This window comes from Rutidosis leptorrhynchoides, chromosome 1 (genome assembly GCF_046630445.1).
Source record: "Rutidosis leptorrhynchoides isolate AG116_Rl617_1_P2 chromosome 1, CSIRO_AGI_Rlap_v1, whole genome shotgun sequence".
Classification (NCBI taxonomy): domain Eukaryota; kingdom Viridiplantae; phylum Streptophyta; class Magnoliopsida; order Asterales; family Asteraceae; genus Rutidosis; species Rutidosis leptorrhynchoides.
Window position 1 is genome coordinate 707930338 of NC_092333.1, and position 23801 is coordinate 707954138.

Here is a 23801-nt window from a genome sequence, read left to right on the forward strand (position 1 = left end):
TTTATATATAACTGTTGGCGTAGAATTGCTGCGAAATTCGAAATACTGATTGCTAATTCCCGGTAGTTGGTATGGCAATTATCGTTAGAAGATGTAGATGAGTACATGATAGGGTTTCAATGAGTATAAGGATTTTTCGGAAGGTCAAGGATCAATGAAGTTGTTGGTAAATTTACTGCTAATGTGGTGGGACATGAAAGGTTCCCTTGTAACAAGAACGTATATGTCAAGGTTACAATAAAGTTAATCTGAAAAGTCGAAGTTGACTGGTTGGAAGTGTGATGAAAATTGATATCTTGAAAAGAATTTCAAGATTATTTTCGGTATTAACAACATTAAAGGATCTTGCACAGTTTTGAAGTCAAAGTATAGCTTTGAAAGATGTAGAGATCTAAGAATGATGTCACCGATTCAGAGTTATGACTTGGATTCTGATCCGTCAATATCAGAATATGTAATTGAATTTATATGAAAACGATTGTATATCGTTATGAGCATTGTTAATAATTTTTGAATCAAAGTTGAAGAATGTACAGTGTAACATATTAATTGTGAACTTATATATTTCCCGAGTATTACCTACCCGTTAAAGATTTCACAATTAATACTTTGTACAAAAGAACTTTTATTACCGTCCTTATGAAAATATATGTATGTATATTTTCTTCAGATGTAATACAGAGTTAATGAATTAATATCATATTAAGCTCATTTGATTTTCGGCTTGACTTAGAAATGATTAATCTCTAAAACATTAAAGATTACATAATCTTTTCGGAGTATTTCGCTAATGTAATCGATACTTCATTATTTATTCTTATTTTTCGGTGAAGGATGTTGATGCTTGTGGAATCTTTGTGAACCTTACAAGGCACAGATGATGTTTTCTGGAAAGTTTCGAGTACATCAAAAATGAAAATGTAAAATCAATTATGTAATTGAATAATACACTTGGTTTATTATGAAATGGAATTCATTAAGTTGAAACAGATATTGTAGTTAACGAAGGTTAAGTTGTTAACGAAGGATGTACATCATAGCATATTAATAATATGAATTTAACCGAGTAATATTTACCCTTTTTCAATTCATACAGAATTGCTTAGTACGAAAAGATTTACGATGGTTTTAAAATTTATATATATAAGATATACATATAAATTCTTCAGAGGGAATGAGTTAATATTTCATAACTCGTTGATACAAATATACGCATTGTTGACTTGTAATAATATCCACGGTGCCTTCTTGAACTGGCGGAGCTTGTGATGTTAGAGGTGCTGATGATTCTAATGATGTTGACAGCACTAACTGTGCTGGTGAGGCTAAGGGTACTATTGATACTGTTGGTAAAACAAGTCTAGCTTGTACCTTACGCATCATTCTTGTCAGGGTTTCTATTCTTCCTTCTATTTATCTGATTTACGGTTAGAACTGGGATAAATAATCTCTAAGATTTTAGAGATTACATAATCACCGTAGAATATTTCTTCGATGAAGTTATGAATCAGTACTTCATCATTTATTGTTGTTGGCACTCCTTGGTATCTACGGTGCGTATGATGTTGATATCTGAAGTACAGTTTTTAGATGTGATATTGAGGTGTGGGATGCGGATGTGGTTGTTGATGGTGGTAATGGTACTGTTGTTGTTGATGATGGTGGTACTGGTTATGCTGCTGGTGCTGCTGCTGGTGTTTGTAACCTTCGCACCATATTCTCCAAAGCCACTACCCGAGCGCGAAGCTCGTTGACTTCTTCTATTATACCAGGATGATCGGTGGTTCGGACGAGCGGACGAATAAGATTTAGAATGTGAGATAGTATATAATCATGACTAGATACTCTGGAAATGAGAGAGAAAATGGTATTACGGACAGGTTCTCCGGTAAGTGCTTCAGGTTCTTCGCCAAGAGGGCAATGTGGTGGATGGAAGGGATCACCTTCTTCTTGTCTCCAATAACTAAGTAAGCTACGAACCCGTCCCCAATTCATCCAGAATAGATGATGGCTAATTGGTTGATCCATTCCGGTTACACTGTCTTCGGAGTTCATGTGAATATCCATATCGGAATAGCTGTCGGAATTTAAGGAATTTGAACTAGATACGGGATCCATCTTGTATAATTAGGGAGATGATTTTTGATATGAATTAGATTATAGAATTTAGTTTGGTATTCTTCAATACATAATTTACATATGTATATATAATACCAAATTCCATAAATCACGGAGAAATTTTCGGAAGATGTTAGGAAAAGTTTACAGTAACAGATATGCTAAGATATGAATTTTGTCTATACACTATTCATGCAATCAATGCAGTAAAACGTGTCTAGACTAGGAATGATAAGCATGTAATTTTCGACAAGAAATGATAAGCAAAACTTTTGACATGCACACATGGTCGAAGTCCAGACTTACTAATGCATCCTAACAACTATCAGTTAGATACACTCATGCAAAACCTGGTTAGCTAGGACCAACGCTCTAATACCAACTATGACGATCGCTCCAAATCCATATGGAAGAACATGTCATTCATCGATTTCATTGCGAGGTATTTGACCTCTATATGATACGTTTTGTAAACATTGCATTCTTTTGAAAAGGCACACCATAAATGAATATTTAAATCAAAGATTTTCGACATCTGATGATTTCTACATATAGACAATCACCGTAATATAATAGTTTACAATGATACTTCCGTTGACAATGCAGTCAAAATAAGATACTTGGTGATGATTTGGTGAATGCAACGTTTCCTTGAAAAATATGTCATGTAAGACTCCAGGCACATAGCTTGTCTAACATATAAGCAAACAGCGGAAGACTTCTAGGAACCTGAGAATAAACATGCTAACAAGTGTCAACACAAAGGTTGGTGAGTTCATAGTTTTAGTGTTTCGCATAATTTGTATATAAAAGTGGATCACAAGATTTCAGTTGTTTCATCCAGAAACGTTTATCAAAATATTCTACGAAATTGAGCACCCTAGTAACTAAACTTAACGTATATATAATTTGTACCCTTTGTATAATCATCTTAATAATACACGCAAACCAACGTGTACGCTTCTCAAATAGCATACGTCCGTTAAAAGGCTAGTGCTCTAGCTCGGACGGGGATATCAAGCCCTATGGATCCATATACTACTACTCGCGCCTACCAGTTCTTATAACTGGCAGTTAACAGTTACCAAAGCTAAGGGATTTTTGGTTCAAACTCAGTGTAGAATTTAGTATGTACTTGTATCCATTGCGTTTAAAATAAAGTGCATGTATTCTCAGCCCAAAAATATATATTGCAAAAGCAATTAAAAAGGGATCAATGAAACTCACCTTAGCAGCATATAAAGTCGTTCACCAAAATGTGACTGAAACTCAGATTACCAAATAACCTTAGATCTCAACCTAGAGAACATATGTTGGTCAATAAATGTCTATCAAGCTAGGTCAGGTCATAGTGTATCATAATCCTAATGCTCGAGATTGACATACAAAAGTTATCTAAAGTCGTTTCAAAAAGTCAATTTTGACAATAGTTCAACAAAACGAGACATACCTTATATAAGGAGTCATTTACTCGGTTGGTAATATTTAAAAGTTCACTTTATCAATCTCGTAAATAAGTTTTTTAAATCTTAATTGCAGATTCAAAAGCAATTTCAATTAACGTCAATCATAATTCAGTTGATCATATCTTTTAATCCGTTCATCGAAACTATTCGGTGTCTAAATGAAAAGTTATTGATTTTTCGCCAGCTTTCCGAAAACATGTATATCATATACCTTTTACCAGTAATATATGTATTTAATTCGTGATTCATTATAAACTGTTTAACGACGAAATTTAGCATACAAACATGTATAAATATATATACTCGAGCACTAGACATGGATACACAATTAATGTATAAAAGATAAAATATAAATGCTTACGTATCAATATTGTGATTCAATATTGCAGAAAAGTACGTAGACGCAACATAGATGATAACAGTAGGTTTGACTTGTAAATAATACCCATGAACATTACCCATAACCTCCATAGCTATAACCCATAATTTCCTTAACTTTATCCCGCTCAAAAACTCATTTTTGAAAGTGACACGCTCATAACCTCGTCGTAGTATTTTATGTACAATACTAATTAATAATATTAATAATAATAAGATTAATAATAATATTAATCTTAATAATAATAATAATAATAATAATAATAATAATAATAATAATAATAATAATAATAATAAATAAAATAAATACGGAGTAATATATAATTTAGAGAAAGAAGTGTGAAAACTGAGCAATTTATAGAACCTTTTCTGAAAAAGTACCCCATGCGATCTCATGGGATTTGTGCTTCAAGGCCATGCGATCGCATGGCCCTCTGATCCAGCTCACAAACTTTTAACTTTTTGTTTGTCGACATAATTTTATATAATATATATAATATATTTAATTTATATAATTAATTATATATTATATTAAATTCACATGCATAGTTGACTTGTAATTTTCGTTCCGATGACTCGTACGTTGTCACTCGACTTATGTCCCGGTTCCGGTTTCTCGAACGCATTTTCGTACGCTTAGAAAACTCGCAATTTACGTTTTGTGACTCGTACCTTTGTCAAAATATAGTCTTAAATTATCAATAAACTATATCATTTAAAGTGTATCTTAAACTTTCGAGTGTTTTGGTCATTTACTTCTATAAATCATTGTCTCGCTATTTGTTGATATATAATAACAAATCGTTTTATGACCAAGTTAATATATATTTTCAACATTCATAAACACGTTTTAAATATACGTCGCAATTTATTCATACAATTAATATTCCAACTTATCATATATATTCAAATAAATATTTAAACCAATAAGTTTAATGTACGGTATTAAACAATTAAAATGTTGTTACGTTTTCAAGTTATAGTATATATATGTATCTATTTACATATAATGGTTTACGAATCATTGAAAACAATCGAAGGGTAATTGAATAGTTCAAAATTTTGAGATTTAACTTCATAGACTTTGCTTATCGTGTCGGAAACATTAAAGATTAAGTTTAAATTTGGTCAAAAATTTCCGGGTCATCTCAGAAAGTTTCAAGCAATGAATTATAAGGTTTCTACATTTTCACTTTTCTCCAATTTGTCTCGGATTAGATCAAGTGCTAAATGGGTTGGATATGGTGACAGGAAGAGAAAAAAATAAATAAAAAGACTCCGTTATCTTTAAAATTTCGCAGATGTAGTTTGATAATTGATATCAATGATTGAAGAATCAAATTATTAGGTGCAGAGGACATGAGGATGATCGAATGAAATTTTATAGGGTTGAAGTGTCTGGTCACGGATGTACAGAGAGGAAGGAGAAAAAATTGTAAATTGGAAAGAGATAGCAGGTAGTTCATATCCGCGTAATTTATGTCTTTATAATTTATTTTGATTAATATTAATAATTATTTATTACATTTATAATAATAATAATAATAATAATACTTATACTTATTAATAATAATTATATTAATAGTAATATTAAATAATAATAATAATTATAAAATGATAGTAATAATCTTACTACTGATAATAATACAAATTGTATTTATTTTATAATAATCATGATAACTATAATAGTATTAATCATAATAATACAAATTTACTATTAATTATACTAATAATGATATTAGTAATGACATCAATAACATTAGAAATAATAAATTCTATACAACAAATTTTTTATTATAATTTTAATACTAATAATAACAGTTAACTTATTAACTACATTTTAACTTATAATTTAAATTATATTAATACTACAATTTATTAATTATATCATTTTTACCAATAATGTAATATATTGAATCTTTAGTATTTATTTATTATTTATATTTAATATTTCTTATGTATAGAATTTATACATATTTATTTTAATAGTAACTTAATTATTATTTATATTAGTTTACATTTTTAATTCCAATCGATTAAAGTGTATTTTGTTAATCCAAAATATTATATATACACACACACAATGGTTCGTGAATCGTCGAAAGTGGTCGAAGTCAAATGAATGTACGAAAATAGTTCAAAATTTTTAAGACGCAACATAACGGACTTTGCTTATCGTTTCGGAATCGTTTAAAGATAAAGTTTAAATTTGGTCGGAAATTTCCGGGTCGTCACACATTTGCGGTTCACATTTTTGTGTGGTTACTTCGTTTACGTTAAGGTGAGTTATAGTCCCATTTACATACTATTTTAAAGTATTTTGGGATGTGATTACATGCATTTTTGTTTTACGTTTAGACACAAGTGGCAATTAAATTTAATTATTCATTACGAGTTGAACGAAAATATTCCCTAGTCTGGTAACTGTAATCACTGGTTTCTACTGGTGAATCACGAATCCTATGGATAGATCTATCGGGTTTGACAACCCCATTTCGAGCTAGTCGCGCTAGCAAATTATAATCGGAATGTATTAGTACTTCGTAATTATTTGAAGATACACCTGTTCAGTGTATATTGTGTTTGGTAAGGGTGGAATTGGTTAAGTGGTTACCAGGTGACTCATGGATTAATGGAATAATAGTTTAATGTTTTCTAACATTTTAAATCTTGTGGTCTAAAGTTTATTCGTTTATTTAAACCTACAATTCACTCAACATTTTTGTTGACAGTTTACTCGCATGTTTTCACAGATACTTGATTTGTTTGGGCTTCCGCTGTGTTAGAGGGTCTGCATACAATTTGGCAGATTTTGATAAACATTAAAACTTTGCATTCTTTCTGATTATTTAAACTTGTGGGTGTTTGTTGACATGTTTTGGTCAACTTTGGATATTTTAATAAGTTGAGTTTGTTTAGAACTACTTTTTTGGTAAGTTTCCTTTTTGGGAAACTTTTGAAATAAAGAATGCAATGTTGTTTAATAAATTCATTTAAAGTTCGATCAAGCTGTGGGACCAAGTGATGGAGCCGTTAAGGGTACTTGACGGGGCCATCACATAACATCAGTTTGGGATCACCCACCGGACTAAACCACCCACCGGACTAAACCACCCACGCGATCATCTTATGCAGTTGCATAACCCGCTCTTAACTGCTGTCCTGAAGGATACCCGAACCAATCCTAGGGCATGACCGATAAAACCCCTCCCACAGCCCACGCAACGCAATGTACGAAAGGCGACTTTGGGTGGATTTCAAAATCATGAGATAACTGTGTGTGTAATGTTGTAGTCCCCGACATTTGAACTCTTGACTTATAACAAAGAGTGTTAGGTCACTACCACTTGAACTACAACACAAGGTTTTAAAACAAAAATTTGTTGATTACATATAACGTATGTATAAACGATTAAGATTTGGGAAATTGGTCAAGATGCCCCCATTTCTAAAAGTGTTTAACAATATGCTCTCAGAAAATCGTTATTGCAATAATGCCCCCTGACCACGCATCACGCACCACGCAAGATGCGTGCAAGTCCGTGCGTGATGCGTTTTAGCGAGATATTCAGCAAGACAACCATTTTTCTTCGAAACTCGCATGATAATGCTAAAAGCGAACATATATTTCATAGCATTATCGTTCAAGAAAGACAAGCTTTTAGTTGCAATTGTTCTAATTCCAAGTGATATTCGTTTAAATAATAAAAGGTGAAGACAAAAGACAGAATCGACGATTTGAAGACGCAAATGACCAAAACGCTAAAAAGTAAAAAGTACAATCCAAGTGGTTCAATTTATTGACAATCCAAGTGGTTCAATTTATTGACAATCCAAGTCTAATTCCAACTAAAAGCTTGTCTTTCTTGAAGGATAATGCTATGAAATATATGTTCGTTTTTAGCATTATCATCGCATGACACACGGTGCGTGGTGCATGGTGTTTGGTGTCAAAATGTCAGATCTTTGAATGGCCGTATCCTTTGACTTGTGACTCCGATTTAGTCACATTTTTCTTTAAAATCGTGTATTTTTTCGAGATATATCAGTTGGCAAACAACCAAAGGTGGTTTGTCCCATTTTTTTTCTTTCAAATTCGACCTTGTAGATTTTCAATATTAACGTTTTCGTTGATTTTGACTTTTTAACATATTTTGACCGCTCGTTGGTTGTTATAGAACAATATAATTTGTGATCCGTTAAATTTATCACTAATCTTGAATGAAAGTACACTATACCCCTCAATCAATTTGAATAAACGTCATTTCGTAAATCGAGTATTTTCTAGGTTTTCATAAAAAATAATCACAGATTTTAAAATTATTTTTGTCACATTAAAAACGTTTCAACGGATAGATCTCGCTAAGATAACCATTTTCAAGAAAATAGTAACTAAATCGGAGCTACGAGTCAAAAGATACGGTTTTTCAAAGTTCTTCCCTAATAAGCACCAAACCCTATACATCGTGCGTGGTGCTTGGTGTGTGTTCGCGAGAAAAATGTCTGTCTCAGTCATTATCTCGTATACACTATCACACATCAAGTTACATGCATCATGCGTGATGCGTGATTTGTGTTTTTGAGGCATATTTACAATTATGATTTTTTAAAGGAATCTTGTTAAATATTTTTGAAAATAAGGACATTTTGACTAATTTTCCATAAGATTTTATCTATCTATTAATCAGAATATTTCTTAAACAAGGACTACTTAAAAACTAGACTTAGATACCATGGACATGAGTCACAAGGTATCATATCCCGCACTTGACCCGTAAATCCAGCCTGGAGTTTATTTCGGTGGGTATCTTCGTATATTAAATTGTAGTATTTATTATTTATTTATTTACTTGTATTATTTTAACATTAAGTAACATGGTTTACCCGGCGTCGCTCTCAGACGGCGACGGCACCAGCACTCTGAGTTATCCAGACAGCGTGTCAATTTACATCTTTAACCCTGACGTTTCCCTTTATTACAAAAACAACCAATTCAACTTTCCCTTCATCTCTTACGTATCGTTGACGCGATCGGCAACACGAAATCTTAATCTTAATCTTAATATCAAAGTTATTCGAATTCTCCTCTTGTTGTTTTATTCAACAGTATTGATAGCGATTGAAAACACATAATTATGCGTGTATTAATCAACATAAGAGTTACATGCTGTTTCAATTATTGATTGATCTGTTTTTTTATGAAGTTCAGTCATCTTCCTGGCTTAATTAAGTATCTTCAGGTTTGAATTCAGTACAAATTTTTACCAATTTATTTATGCGTGTATTAAATTTGATTATTTTTGGTTACAATATCTTAATTTATGCTTTGATTTTGTTAAATGCGATTTAGCAGGGATTAAGGCGTGGTTTACATGAAGAGATACTTTTATCCATTAACCAGTTTCCAAATTGGGTAAGTAATTTGTTTCTTGTTTTGTTTTTTCAATTAATCTCACTTGATTAAGTAATGTTTTAGTTTTACATGAACTTTCTTTTATATTTGATTTTACCCAAAAAATGAATAGAAAAAATTTCAACATTGTAAATAGGTCCTCTTAAATACTTTGATAAACAAAGTTTTTTTTTTTTTTTTGGAACGGCATAGATTTCATATGAATTCTTTGTTCAGTAATTGTTTGGGTGGGTTTGTTTTGAAGGCTTTATTGCCTATAAGCAATTATGCTTAAAATTTAATGCTTATTATGCAAATAGGCCCCTCCATAACACTAAAACTTGAGCATGTTGTGTTACAACAAGGAAAATTAGCTAATAAGCTTCCAAAATAAGCCCACCCAAACACCACCTTATTTATAGAAGTTATGGTTATATCTTGACATTGAAACAAATAATAGATGTAGACATATAATTGATGAGCATCTATCAGTGTAAGTTGTGCTTTTCGCCCTAAATTCATATGCATGAATTGTTGTATATTTACAGGGATTTGCAGTCTTATCTTTCGGATCTTAGTCTTTATTTGGCACCTGATAGTAAGGAGTTGTATGTATTAGTGGATAATAGGCCATGGTTGGAAGACTTGGCCTCAAGGCCTGCACAATTATGGCAACTCATGGTTACGAAGGTCTGGATCATATTACCGATTGCACGATATTTATAATTTACATTACGGTTATGTTAAAGATTCATGGTTTTCTTTCATTGATGTTGTGTTTTCAGTCAAGAATGTCTCCTTTCGCGAATACAAGAGGGCGGAAGGGGAAGAAAGAAATTACAGAATTTGTCGACAAGAAGGTTCGTTCTAATAGTTCAAGCCACCCCCAAAACTTGAAAAAATGGTTTTCAGTTGTAGATGCTGCAGCATTATCAAAAAAGCAGGCTATGTTACCTGTAAAGAAACTTAGGAGTTCATTGCTTGTAAATAGTAAATTGCATAGAACGTTGTATGGGTTTATTGTATTTAAAGCGGCGTGGAAAGATGTTCGTGGTATTAATTACTTGAATGAGCTTCAGGTATGTTTATGGTATTATTTAGTTATTATACCGTTTGTATTGGCTTTATGTTAATAAATGAATGGGGATATTATCTGAGCAGACTGATACTTCTCTTGCAATAGAGGTTAAGTACATGAAACGATGGGAGTTTGATAGCATATCTCAAGCTGCGAAATGTATAAAAATATGGTTTCCGGGGACAGAACGTGAACAATATCTCTTAGAAGAGCATCTCAACTCTATGATAGGTATGCACTTAAGCATTATAAGTCAACATGTTTATTTATGGTCTAGTATTTTTATTCAATAGATATTCAACCGTAGAAGTTGAAGAGTTCATCTGTATTGATCTTGAAGCTCTGAACATGCAAATATATGTGCGCAGGAATTGAATTAAAATCTGAAAATGTAGGATTTAATCAAATTAGGTTTATTGACACTAATGTATTACATGTAAATAATACGTAACTAAAATTAAGGTTTAAGCATATTACTGAATTAAGAAATTTCCTTGGAAAAACTAATTTTACACTGGGTCAAAAGACTGTTAGGCCGAGCCTACTTATTTGCAGGGCAGGTCCTAGCTGACAGGTTACACCAGTAGGCAACTTCCGAGCTCTACTGTGGCTAGTACCTGACTTTAAAGGACCAGGCTCTATGGGGCTAGTTTTCGGTGGTCTCACTAAATGGGTAAACGGGCAAGGTTTTTCTGTTCAGATTACCTGGAAAGGACGAGTATTTTTACTCAAAACTACGCGGCTAACTGTTATCCCATGACCGTTTCCGAGTGTTTCACTTGCCACCTCAAGATGTGCTGCTAGTGAGGTTTGAACCCGGGCTAGTATCACTGTCAAGCCCATTTGTGCATCTTTGAGACTTCTACCTAGTTGTATAATCAACCACAAGATCTAGGATGATATGCTATCCTTGTATATTTGCAAAGCTTTTGAACGATTCGAGATTAGTTTTATCATCTTTATTTGCAATCTGTGCAGGTGAGGTGTTCTATGATGCACCTAAAGACTTTCCTGACCGTCATAGTACAAATTATGATGAAACAAATTTGAATACTAGTGGACGGCAGGAGAATGAATCCCCCTACACTCCTCGTTGCAATAATAGTGAAAAGCTCGAAACTTTTGAAGACGAAACAAGTGTTCTACACACACCTCCTCCTAATGGACCCTATAAGAGAAGGAAATTAATGAGTCCGGTAGGAATTAATCTCGAGACCAACTATTATTGTGAGTTATCACACGGCGGAAGTGTTTGCACGCCAGTGGGGTCCACTTACGCAAGTGATTGTGAGGAAACAGCTGAAGCCACCGAGTACAAGGATGTTTTGCTTATGTTTCGGTTCAATGATCATGATCTTCCGTTTGGATTACAGGATATAATAGTCTCCGATTTGCGATTACTTACTCTATTAGAGGCTGGACTCCCATCTTGGGTGATATTTTGTCAATCATATCCCGTATTTTCTCATATTTATCGCCCGCGGATGTGCCCTTTAGCAAGAGCTCTATACGTGTTAATTTCAATCGTTACAGTTGTCATCGGTTTTTACGATCTGTACAAAAACGTGCCTCTTCTGAAGGCAACTGCTTCCCGTTTATGTGGGCCACTTTTTGATTGGATAGAAACGTGGGAGATGGTATCGAGGATCAAGTACTTGGGAACCATGTTGTTTTTGCATAATTCTGAAAAGGCGGTTATGTGGTTCTTGATGATGACACGTACTGTTCGATCATTTGTTTCTGTTATTACACAACCGTTAGCCGGGCCATTTCTTGATTTTATCGAAGTTCTCCTTCCCGTTTGGAATTTATTCGTTGAGACGGGACAGTATTTATTCTCGTTCGTTTGGATTCTGATGGAAACTTCTTGGGACCTAATTGAGAATGTAGTTGAAGTCTTGTTGATTCCCATCGGGTTCATCTTGTCAATTATTTGGATGATTGGTAAGTTACTCTTTCATTATGTAAGTTTTTATTTTATTTTATTATTATATTATTTTTTTGCTAATATGTTGAAGATTATCAACTTGCAGTATCAACTATTATGTACCCTGTTGTGTGGAGCCTTTGGGGAATATTGTATGCTCCAATAGGCGTCATCCTTGGTTTAGCCGATTTTGTTGGATTTGTGTTTAATTACCTTTACGCTTTAGTTGGAGACATATGGCTTATTGTGCGTAGCATCTTTAAGTTAGCTTCGAGTGCTGAGTCAACAGTCAACACTTACGAGGTTTCTATATGGCGGTCTCTTTGGAATGACCTGTTCTCCCAGGTAATTGATACGTTAAATTTATTTCGTTTTCTTCAACTAATTTTTCTGTTTCCGTAGACATATCACGTCTTAACAGAATTTTCTTCTTATTCTAGGTTTTCCGTGCCATTCGGAGTATTTTACATGGATTCGTTGCATTTTTTACTGCTTGCAATAGACATCGATTAAGGTAAACTTTTATAGTTCTTTCCGCTGGTCGTTGTTGTAGTATTAGTGACTCCATCTTTACCTAGATATTTGAATAATACGTGTTGCTAATAAATTTTGAATTTTTCTATGTGCAGCATATATAATCATTTGCGGCAGTTCATTCGGACACTTAATCAGCCTTCCCGAAGGTCTCCGCCTTCGAGTACTAGCCAGCATTTACATAGATCTGGGAGTCAGATACCGGTAAGTTGACTACTTTGCGGTAGGGGTGACCGGTTTAGTTTATTTACTCATATGGGTCAAAGTATAAAACGTAGGTTAAAGAGGAATCGTCCAAATGGCTTCAAAGACCTGTATGTGTATATTAGAGTCTTAATAACTTAAAAGAGGGGAGGGAGAGAGAGAGAAGGGGGGGGGGGGGCGTGGGGGAATGATTATTTATTGTTGCAATCATATGTATTACATTAATACTCTGTACGAAGTAAAAATGGACAAGAAGTGTGTGCGTTCGATACGAATGCTGCTGACACAAGCACTAAAATGGGCTCATTTTGGCCCTAACACATCATGACTGTTACCCAACCCGTCCATCTTGCCACCTTTTTCTTCTGTTGGTACTTGTCATGGACAAGATTAGATAGACTGAGTTTTTTGTTCAAATTATACAGGTGGAAGCTGGGGAACGAAAGGTGCTGCCAAAGAGTAGTTTTAAACAGAGTTAACTCCCCATGTAGGACTATTTTGCTCATTTGCATTGCATCATATTCAGTATACATACCGAACACTCACTAACCGGCCTAGAATTGTATAGAAGCGAGGGTTATATATTATGTCCATGGTAAATAGTAATACACATATACTTGCCTTTCAAAAAGGCAAAAAAATAGTAATATGTAGATGTTTGTATTTCTTAATGTACATTATATCCTTTGTTCTTTCTGAATTCAAGCTGCTGTTTCATTCCAATACATTTTAGTTTTAAGATGTAATTAACACTGGGAAAACGGTATTCCTGAAGATGCCAGTAATCGGTTAAACCTTTAAATGTAGCTGTTTGAATTGGATTACATATTTTTGCATATGTTCGATAATTTTGTTCTTCCCCATAGGTTGTGTGGGTATCATTGGGCCTGTAATTATTTTAACTTAGATGGATATTTTTGAGGAAAATGTACACTTATTAAACTTGGGATTGAGTAATTGTTTTTGTTGTTGTGTATGTAAACTTATTAAAGTGAAAAAAATAGAAGAGAGATGCGGTTTCTCGTAAATCAGTACAATGATCACCTCAGCTATTATCTAAAATTCAACTTTAATGCATTAAAGCTTGTTACAGTACTAAAACCATTAAAATCGGGTTAAATGTATATAATGGTGACTTTTATGTCATCAAAATCGTTTTACATTCTTTGTGGTATTTGGTTAGCCTTTTGTGGATTGAGCTTTCAAAATGCAATGTGTTTGTTGAACCAAAACTTAAACATCATTGCAAATAACAAATTATGGAATTTACTCATATTATTGAACAATACTACTATAGTAGTAAGGTCCTGTGCCATAAAGCACCCTTTCTCCTTTGCAGTCGATTGCCAATCTTCGTTGGCTTGCCTGACAATTTTCATGTCATTTGCGTAAATAGATAAACTTTTATTGTGCGTGATATAAGTAGAAAAACTTTTACCGTGTAAATACATCGACTTCCCAATTGTCCCTTCGCTGGATGAGATTTTTGAATGATATGATAAATGGAGCGGTTCTAAGAGATCGTCTTTATTGCATCTTCACTTCGATCTTTTGGTGGATTTGACAATGTCGTAACGATAGCATCTATGCCTCTCATATCTTAAAAAAATTTGGATATGTTAAATTTCATTGAGCTTTCTTCTTGCTCGTGTTTTTGCTAGACGTAGAAGTAGTTTTAATTGTAATGGGTCTCTATTATAATTTCGCTAGTTGTCTTAATAAAATTGTTGTTGAATAATAATTATTTTTGAAAGTCAAGTAATCGACATTGAATACTCTCATTTGTCACACATCACATGCACGTGCTTTCGGAAGGAAACCCGAATCACATTACATGAACCCGATTCTTAAACCATCCCGAGGGGCAGGCGGAACGGATTTAAATCCTGAATAGATCCGGGAGAAAACCCCCTGGGGTCAATCTGGAACTTCATCTTTCAGGCAGATTGATTAATATGATGGACAGAACGAGGCTCGAACACATGACTTAAACCTCACGCCCAAATAAGGTGTGGGGATACCATGGTGTTGAATAATACTTTACCATGATTTCAATAAAAAAAAAAAACAAAGCTTCAAATAAAAATATAATCAAGAAATATATTCCACATTTTCAAATCTTTATTACTTTAACAAAACATAGCATACAACATGTTTACCCCAACCAACTTCACAATATTACGTTATATCCCTCTTTACATGATCTCACCACCTTGAATACTAAATGGGTAATCTTTACCACCCCACCACAAAATACACCTTGATCTCACAATCTGACGGCCCAGATTAATCACCACTACCCATATTTACACTCTCATTGAGCCACTTCTACCAACACTTTTTTCCCTCTTTCACTCCCTCCCTGGTTTCCTACCAAAAATGTCACCACTCTTTTTATCCACCATCTCTCTTTTCATAACCATTTTCTCACTAGCAGGTTCACATTTTACATTACCATTTTTCCATTTCATTGTTAATACATGTTTCTCACTAACCTTTTTTAATGTATTTTTTGCAGATGGTGGTTCGATAGGCGTAAACTACGGTCGAATCGCAAACAATTTACCATCACCTACAAAAGTAGTTAACCTTCTAAAGTCGCAAGGTATCAACCGGGTCAAAGTATACGACACTGACCCGGTTGTACTCCGATCTTTAGCAGGATCGGAGATAAAAGTTACGGTGGACCTCCCAAACGGATTCCTCCGTAATGCAGCAAGAAAACAATCATTTGCCACAAATTGGGTGGAACGAAATATCTTTTCGTTCCACCCACACACCCAAATTGAAGCCATTGCTGTTGGCAATGAAGTTTTCGTGGACCCCGATAACACAACATCGTATTTAGTACCGGCAATGCGTAATTTACACAACGCTTTGATTAAATATAATCTACATTCCGATATTAAAATATCATCACCAGTTGCATTAAGCGCCTTACAAAACTCATACCCATCATCATCCGGATCTTTCCGACCCGAACTTATCGAACCCGTTTTCAAACCCATGTTCGAATTCTTACGTCAAACCGGGTCTTACCTTATGGTGAACGCGTACCCGTTTTTCGCGTACGAGTCAAACTCCGACGTTATCTCGTTAGATTACGCCCTATTTCGTGAAAACCCGGGCGTAACCGACCCGGGTAACGGTTTACGTTACTTTAACTTACTCGATGCACAACTTGACGCAGTTTTTGCCGCGATGTCGGCAATGTCGTACGATGATATTCCGTTGGTCGTAACAGAAACAGGGTGGCCATCGAAAGGTGATAAAAATGAGATAGGAGCGAGCATCGAAAACGCTGCTGCTTATAATGGTAATTTAGTAAAACGCATTTTGACCGGGTCGGGTACACCTCTCCGACCAAAAGCTGACCTAACCGTCTTTTTGTTCGCTCTTTTCAACGAGAACGGTAAAGACGGACCGTCATCGGAGAGGAACTACGGGTTGTTTTACCCGAACCAAGAAAAAGTATACAATGTACCGTTTACGATACAAGACTTGAAGGTGTATCGGGATAAACAGTCGCCGGCGGTCGGAGGAGATATTGGCGGCGGTCAGGTGAGGGTTTCGAGTCCGGTTACTGGATCTGGAACCGGGTCGGGTCGGACGTGGTGTGTGGCAAGTGATGTAGGGAAAGAAAGGCTGCAAATGGCTTTGGATTTCGCTTGTGGAGAAGGGGGTGCTGATTGCCGTCAGATTCAACCAGGGTCCACGTGTTACGATCCTAATACGTTGATTGCACACGCATCGTTTGCGTTCAATAGTTACTATGAGAAGACAGGACGTGCCGGGGGATCGTGTTATTTTGGTGGGGCCGCTCATATTGTTACACAACCACCTAGTACGTATATTCTTTCCTGTTATTTTACACATAGTTAAAATTAATTTTTTAATTTCTAACATAGAAGATCAAATTTTTACAGTAGGAGGATTTTTACTTTTAAAAAAGGTTAGTTGAAACTTTTCTGTTAACTTATACTAATCAATTGGTTTAGTTTGCATAAATAGCTTGTGTGAACTTAAAAGCTAAGACATTATTGGCTTCTACATTAATTAATTGATTATTGATTAAATGTTATTATAAGATCCAAAGAAATATAACCACTACTCTAAATATTTTAATATTTTAACCGTATCATGTTGAATTCCAACTAGTTATAAGTATCTTAATCTTAATTCTCAGTGCTTTCTTTGTGTTGATCTTTTAATTTTGGTTTGTTCTAATAAATGAAAAATGAAAACCTTTAAGAGTAATATATTTGTATTCATAATTACTTTTATTTAATAAATACGGAGTTATTGTGAACATTATTAAATTTGGTGTAATGTGATTGTTTGTTTGTTTTTTTCCTGGCAAAAAACTATTTTTGGGTGTAATGTGATTGATTATTAACATGTATATATGTATATATGGGAAAGAGACTAGTATAATTTTGGGTTTGTCAACTGCAAGAACATAATAAAAAAAAAAAAAAACTACGGAGTATATTAGTTACTGTATAATTTTGGGTTTGACAACTTTAGCAACATGGAAGACCGTGAATATTTTTGGAATTACTAGATTTGGGTTAAAGTGAGCACTGGTAGCCCATCTCTGACATGGTGGTGGGAGGTCCATATTCTAATTTTTAGACAAAAATAAAAGTCTCATAACAAGATGGTTTTCAAATTATGGGCCAATAGTGAGGTATAGTTTCTTCCCATAAAGATGATGAATATTCAATTAGTGATACAGTAAAAGTTAAAATCAGTAAAAATATTAGTCCAAATTATAATCGAGTCATTAAGACTCTGTTTTACCTTATTAATTTATTTTAATGATAATCATTAACAATTTCCTTATTATATTAGTACTGTAGTAGTTTATATCGGCGATTTTCAATCAACTTGTAAACGGGGATTTATTTGCGTCTCCATACCCTCAAATTAGGCAGAGGCCTTAAATAAGAGTCTAAGCAATTTAGAAGGGGCCCCCCCCCCCCCACCCCCCACTAGAGGGGAGGTCAGCGGAGTGTGTCATCAATATGAGTTTGTGTTCCGGAGCAGGGATGGGATAAGAATGTCGGGGAACACCACTAGTTTAAAATTTCATGTATAAAATACCATTTAAATGTTATATAACACCGCTAAATTTAACAACGAAGACCTCATATATTTTTTAAATTTATAGTTTTTTCTGTAAATTGTATAGAAAATCATCGAATTTCACTATTCGGACCACCTATAATTTTAGAATTTGTATTTTTTTTAAAGGTAAACAATCAATAAAATAGCATTCAAATATTACTCCGTATTACTACTGAAAAAATTCGGGTAAACCAGAAGATTGTCTTCTTACGCTAAACCCTTTTTAAAAAGAATTGACGTGTGTCCATATGTTAGTGAGACAAGGACATTTCGTCTTAAGTCAATACATTCAATTTTTGCGAATAACAGAAATTAAAATTAGCTTTGTGTTGTAGCTCATTTGGTAGCGGTCTGCCTCTCTTAGCGAGAGGTCAGGAGTTCGACTCACGTGAGGTGCAACATTGCACACAAGGTTGTCCCTTTACCCTTGCATTCCATCCAAGGGTTTCTTTTGCACATTCCGTTGCGGGGCAGTGGGGAGGGGAATTTTACCGCTCATGCCCTAGGATTGGGCTGTGTTTCCTCCTGGGCAGCACTTAGAGCCGGGTTATGTAACTGCATAGAGATAAACGCGTGGGTAGTTGAGTCTTCTGGTTGATCTTATACTGATGTTAAAAAAAAAAAACCGAAATTAAAATAAAAATAAATCCAGAAGATTTAGTAGTGTTATAAGTGATTGAGACCTATGTCTATTCATGATTTATGTGTCTTGTGGACCTTTCATAAGGTCGCATTGCATCCTAGGCTTTTTTTTATAGCATTTCTTATATGCTTATGTATGTAAAGACATACCTACATTACAATTACAACTTCTTTTCAGTTACACAATACAAATGGTGTTAGATACGTACAAGTTTTAGTCTCCTCTATATTGCCTAATAACATCTAAGTTGAGTATTGTTATTAACATTTATATATTCTAATTTTGTTTTAATAATTACTACATAACATTTGTATTATTTTCTCAAAAGTGAAATGTGTGAAGTGGTAACAGTTAGTGAAAAGTAGTCAAGATTTAGGACACAATTAAATCAAATCTTTGGAGTTGAAGATTAGGACCGTAAAGAACAAATTAACCACTTGCTTTGTTTGCTTTTTCTCTTTTCCTTACTGATGTCGGAGTTTTAATGATTGAATTTTTACTTTTATATATATATATATATATATATATATATATATATATATATATATATATTTTGTGTGTGCAGAATTTGGGAAATGTGAGTTCAACTAGGAATGGTGGAAGAGTTTACAGAGATGTTAGTATACATTGTAGATTCATAGCTTCTCTTGTTAGCTAATTACGGAGTATAACTGTAATGAATTATTATCTAGTTAATTCATTTTAGAAATGGTTATTTGATTATTAATATAGTACTACGTACTTATTTTGAGCTTACCAAATTTGTATGTTCAACATTATCAATTTAGAATTGTCTAAATAAGCTAGAAACTTAATGTAACATTTTTATGACACTATTCAATAATATCAAAAAAAAAAAAAAAAAAAAAAAGAAAAAAAATTACCACTTTCAATTGATGACTTGAATTTTAATAAAACTGAATGTTGCTATTGGATTACTGAAGAATTTAAATTTTTAGCCTCATATTCATATGTATTTCTTTTATTATATACCTCCAACGTAATATTTGGACTCACTTTCCTTGTATCTTCATTCATTTATTTTTAGACATTTTCAAAAATATGATTAACAAAGACTATCTCATGTCACCGGCTTCTTCACAAAGACGGCAAACACAAATCGCTTATCATTGCCCTTATTGTTTGCATTTACACTTAAATTGTAAGGAACTATTTTTTTTTTTTATCAATGATGAATTTTTTCTTTGCAAAAAGAAAAAACTTAAATTAAAATAGATCAAAATGACCTGGTAACGTTACAATATAGAGTCGGACATGACAGTTTGATTAACAGATCCTATGGCTATTTGAAAAACTGAATCTAACTCGCCTATATCCCAATACATTGCACAAATACAAACAAATTGAAACCATCACGTGAAACTTCAGCTTAGGCTTCCCTAACAAGCTGTCAATATCTAAAACGCCGTCAGCTCGTCACAGTGTCTTCAAAATCTCGAAACAACCTACGACTTATTGCAACTAAACAACATAAGCGATTGCAAACCGTATCAATGTTTTTTATTTTTTATTGACTAAAATAACGATTACTATTAAAATTAGGAATCTTCATCAGTAGATGAAGGAACCAATAACCGATACAACCGAACAAAAAAATGACTCAATAAAAGCAAACATGCTAGAACATAAAATTAACATAGACCTAGCTAACTCTAAACGAGCAGCAATGGAAACACAACACCAATCACAAAAGAGATGCCTAGCAAACGTGTCAAATCACAAGCGATCGAACAAAATAAAAACATACGAATCAAATAATAATAAGCAACAAATATAGAATCCAAAGAAGCCGGATCAGCCGGCATTGGAAGAACTCTTTTGATTTCTTTCGTCCGACTTTGATGTAATCCCATCGATCTTATCAATACGTAGACCTTTGCATTGCCGATTTGAAAAAGAATAGGTCAAAACGTTCGATGACATTGCTAATAAGAACACGCGTTTGTTGGGGAATCAAGCCTTGATGACGATGATACCGTATCTATTGATGAATTATCGCTAACCGAATCAATGATGATGATACCTAGAAAAGCAGTGGAATTAAAGTTGGTCCCATGACCAAGTACACTTTAGGCAGCTAAAGTTATAGAGAAATGGTCAAGTTGTAGCTGTTAAAGTTGCAAATGATGTGATGTATGAATTTAATCTCATCAACTACCAACTTATTATGGGTGGTAAAATTAAATAAATTCACAGAAATTTAAAAGTTGCAAAGAATCTATGAAGGCTACATTATGTAACAAACTGTCATCTACCAAATATTTCCTTCTTGTTTTTACTAAAATTTCTATGGTTGACGATGAATATGTAGGTTGTACAACACATAATTCACCCTGACACAAATACAAATATATATAGACGATAAAAATTTGAGTCACGCCAGAGATTCCCCTTGCCTCCCACTTAGTTACAAAATTATACTATTGGTGTTGTCACCCAGTGAATACGTTTCAATGGTACAACAGGTCATATGGTTAAAGTAGTAGCATTTGATAACAAGTGAAATGCTGAAATGTACCTAATTTGAACAAATTAATGTAGTACAAATCTTGTTTTTTCATTAAAAAAAAAAAAAAAACAAAAAAAAAAAAAAAAAAAAAAAACAAAAGCACACTCCAACACATTATTTTACACGAAAATGTACATAATGTACTCACACTTGAACCAATGACCTCAAAGTCAGAGTGACACCTTAATTCTGTCAAACTAATGGTTTCATTAGGTTATTTTTTTATACTTACAAAGATGTTACAAAAGGATTTATATAAAAATAGGTGATATTATCATTTCTAATATAATATAATTGGTACAGCTCATTGTGTAAATAGTTTTTGTATCCCATACAAATATACAATACCCCTTTCCATTATTCAATATTAAGAACCCGCACATGTTTTTTAGTTTACGTGTACTCATTTCAGAAATCAAGGAACCAAAAGTAGCCTTGGCTTGATCGGTATGAAGTGAGATTTAAATTGGGGTATTGTTAACTAACTCCAACCGGGAGTTTTCAACCTTGAATGGTACTGCCAACATAATGCGATTTAGTAAGGTTTCGGGGGGTTTTCCCAATTTTCGATGGTACTGCCAACATTGTCGCGAATGTGGTTAAGTCCAGGGGCAGAGCATACTAAGGGCAGAGCGGGGCACCCGCCCAACTGGATTTAAAAAAAAATTTACACTAAAATTTTTTTTTTTTTTTAACTAAAAAATAATGTTTTTTGAAGTGTTTTGTCCCTGTTGTCAATGAAAAGTTTAATAAGTTTTTTGCACCCGTACCATATGTGATCGGGTTCAAGTTTCGCCACTGGTTAAGTTCCCTCCGAGTGATGATGATATCGTCGTTCGAAAAAAATAGAGTATCAGATTCAGTTCATTTAAAGGTGGACCCAATCACCCAGACGGTGAAGGTGAAACTTGTTTATTTATCTTTTTAATTTTTCTGGATATAGAATTTTTTTTTAACGGCAAAGTAAAGATTTTATTATATATGAAAATTAATACAAATTTACAATCAGAAAGATCGTTCAGAACGACCAAGTCAAAACGACATTTATAACTAGGAAAACGATAAAATGAGGTCACCACGACATGATATATGCCCCCCGTTGTCGTAGGAAAATGCCGTGGTCCTTTCATTATCATTTAAGAGGAGATTTGACTTGAGAAAACAAGCTGAGATGGAACGAAATACAGTGTTGGCAATTCAACGACAAAACATCCCGAACCAACCCAATTTCTCTCCTCTAAAACGACTACTCCGGGAGTGAGGCAAAAAACCTACAGGGGGGTATATCTGTTAGCCAATGCCGGATCTCCTAGTTTGTAAGGCAATCGAGTCATACCCACGCGGATTTTCGATCCACGGATCCCATTCTATGTTTGAAACTTTAATTCTTTTGGAGAACCATTCGAAGCTTTTAATTTGTATTTCTTTAAACACCATAGCGCTCGTGGTTTTCGCTTTAGAAAAAGTGGTAGCATTCCTGCTATTCCATATCATGTAACCGGTTACCCACTCAGTGGCTTGCCATAGTTGTTTGCCCATTGCAGAGTTAAAAGAGTAGCCATTCCCTAAAAAAGATTCATTGATGCTCATGTTAGTAAATGGGCCCAGATTCCACCAGTCGAAAACGCGTTTCCAAATGTCTAGGGCAAAGTTACATAAGATGATAGAATGTTCTACTGTCTCAAGTCCATCGTCACATACGGGACAACGAATCGTCCCTAAATCCATTCCACGCTTATCCAACTCTACCCTAGTAGGTATCCGTTTCCATCTAGCTCGCCATATAAACAGCTCGGCCTTGAGAGGGACAAGATTATTACGAAGAGTCTTTGCATCCGAAGTTTGATTAGCCAGTTCCGCCCTAATCAGAATGTCTGTAAGCCTCCTCACCGAAAACGAACCATCATTGCTCCATGCCCATTGTAACATCCCGCGTTTTTCCGTTAAATTTAATTTTAACACCGTCTTTTTTTTTTTAAAACATAATCTTTCGTATTTAAATTAATAGTTTCCGTGAGTAACGTTCATTATATTCCCGCTATTCAATTTTGACATCACCCGTTACTCGAGCGTTTTAAAATATTCGTTTGGTTAATTACCGCACCCGCTTTGAAACTTGAGGGACCAATCTCGTCACTTGGCCAAATTGAGGCAACTAGCCACCACCTCCCCACCTTCCTCACCATTCAATCACCTCCATCTCTCTCTCTTTCTCTCTAGCAAGAACACACACACAAACACCCAATTCAAACATTCATCATCTAAATTCGGATCGGGAAACAAACTTCAAAACAAATTACATATTCGTGATCCTCTCTTCATCCTCTACATTTTGATACCAATTTCATCAAGTTTGGGTAACTTTCTAAAAACTCTAGATTTCTATAAATTCGTGTTTTTG

At 34.2% G+C, this 23801-nt stretch overlaps 3 protein-coding genes across 4 annotated transcripts; 2 read left to right on the forward strand and 1 right to left on the reverse strand.

Moving 5' to 3' along the window:
- Nucleotides 1-9007: 9007 nt before the first annotated feature.
- LOC139886190 (uncharacterized) lies at nt 9008-13728 on the forward strand. 2 transcript variants are annotated; one of them, XM_071869934.1, is made up of 10 exons: nt 9008-9202; nt 9313-9375; nt 9903-10044; nt 10140-10433; nt 10516-10663; nt 11411-12376; nt 12466-12704; nt 12800-12873; nt 12989-13097; nt 13523-13728. In XM_071869934.1, exons 2-10 carry the CDS (start codon nt 9335-9337, stop codon nt 13574-13576), a joined length of 2067 nt encoding a protein of 688 aa, XP_071726035.1. In that variant the 5' UTR covers nt 9008-9202; nt 9313-9334; the 3' UTR covers nt 13577-13728. The 2 variants fall into 2 exon arrangements, with proteins under 2 accessions (XP_071726035.1, XP_071726034.1); XM_071869933.1 differs by having other exon boundaries at nt 9316-9375.
- Nucleotides 13729-15476: 1748 nt separating this feature from the next.
- Nucleotides 15477-19571, forward strand: LOC139886191 (glucan endo-1,3-beta-glucosidase 14-like). Its single transcript, XM_071869935.1, has 3 exons — nt 15477-15534; nt 15616-16941; nt 19436-19571. Exons 1-3 carry the CDS (start codon nt 15477-15479, stop codon nt 19459-19461), a joined length of 1410 nt encoding a protein of 469 aa, XP_071726036.1. The 3' UTR covers nt 19462-19571.
- A 3119-nt stretch (nt 19572-22690) lies between these two features.
- LOC139853858 (uncharacterized) lies at nt 22691-23329 on the reverse strand. The gene has a single exon (XM_071843201.1). The coding sequence runs from the start codon at nt 23327-23329 to the stop codon at nt 22691-22693; it is 639 nt and encodes a 212-aa protein (XP_071699302.1).
- Between the last annotated feature and the right edge of the window lie 472 nt (nt 23330-23801).

What these genes read in the sequence shown, in the direction of transcription:
- LOC139886190 (XM_071869934.1), top strand. Translation starts at nt 9,335, where the DNA reads ATGAAGAGATACTTTTATCCATTAACCAGTTTCCAAATTGG. An exon ending in TGCAATAGACATCGATTAAG is followed by an intron (nt 12,874 to 12,988) that starts GTAAACTTTTAT and finishes TTCTATGTGCAG; the next exon opens with CATATATAATCATTTGCGGC. An exon ending in GATCTGGGAGTCAGATACCG is followed by an intron (nt 13,098 to 13,522) that starts GTAAGTTGACTA and finishes CAAATTATACAG; the next exon opens with GTGGAAGCTGGGGAACGAAA.
- LOC139886191 (XM_071869935.1), top strand. Translation starts at nt 15,477, where the DNA reads ATGTCACCACTCTTTTTATCCACCATCTCTCTTTTCATAACCATTTTC. An exon ending in AACCATTTTCTCACTAGCAG is followed by an intron (nt 15,535 to 15,615) that starts GTTCACATTTTA and finishes TATTTTTTGCAG; the next exon opens with ATGGTGGTTCGATAGGCGTA. An exon ending in TATTGTTACACAACCACCTA is followed by an intron (nt 16,942 to 19,435) that starts GTACGTATATTC and finishes TTGTGTGTGCAG; the next exon opens with AATTTGGGAAATGTGAGTTC.
- LOC139853858 (XM_071843201.1), bottom strand. Translation starts at nt 23,329, where the DNA reads ATGTTACAATGGGCATGGAGCAATGATGGTTCGTTTTCGGTGAGGAGG.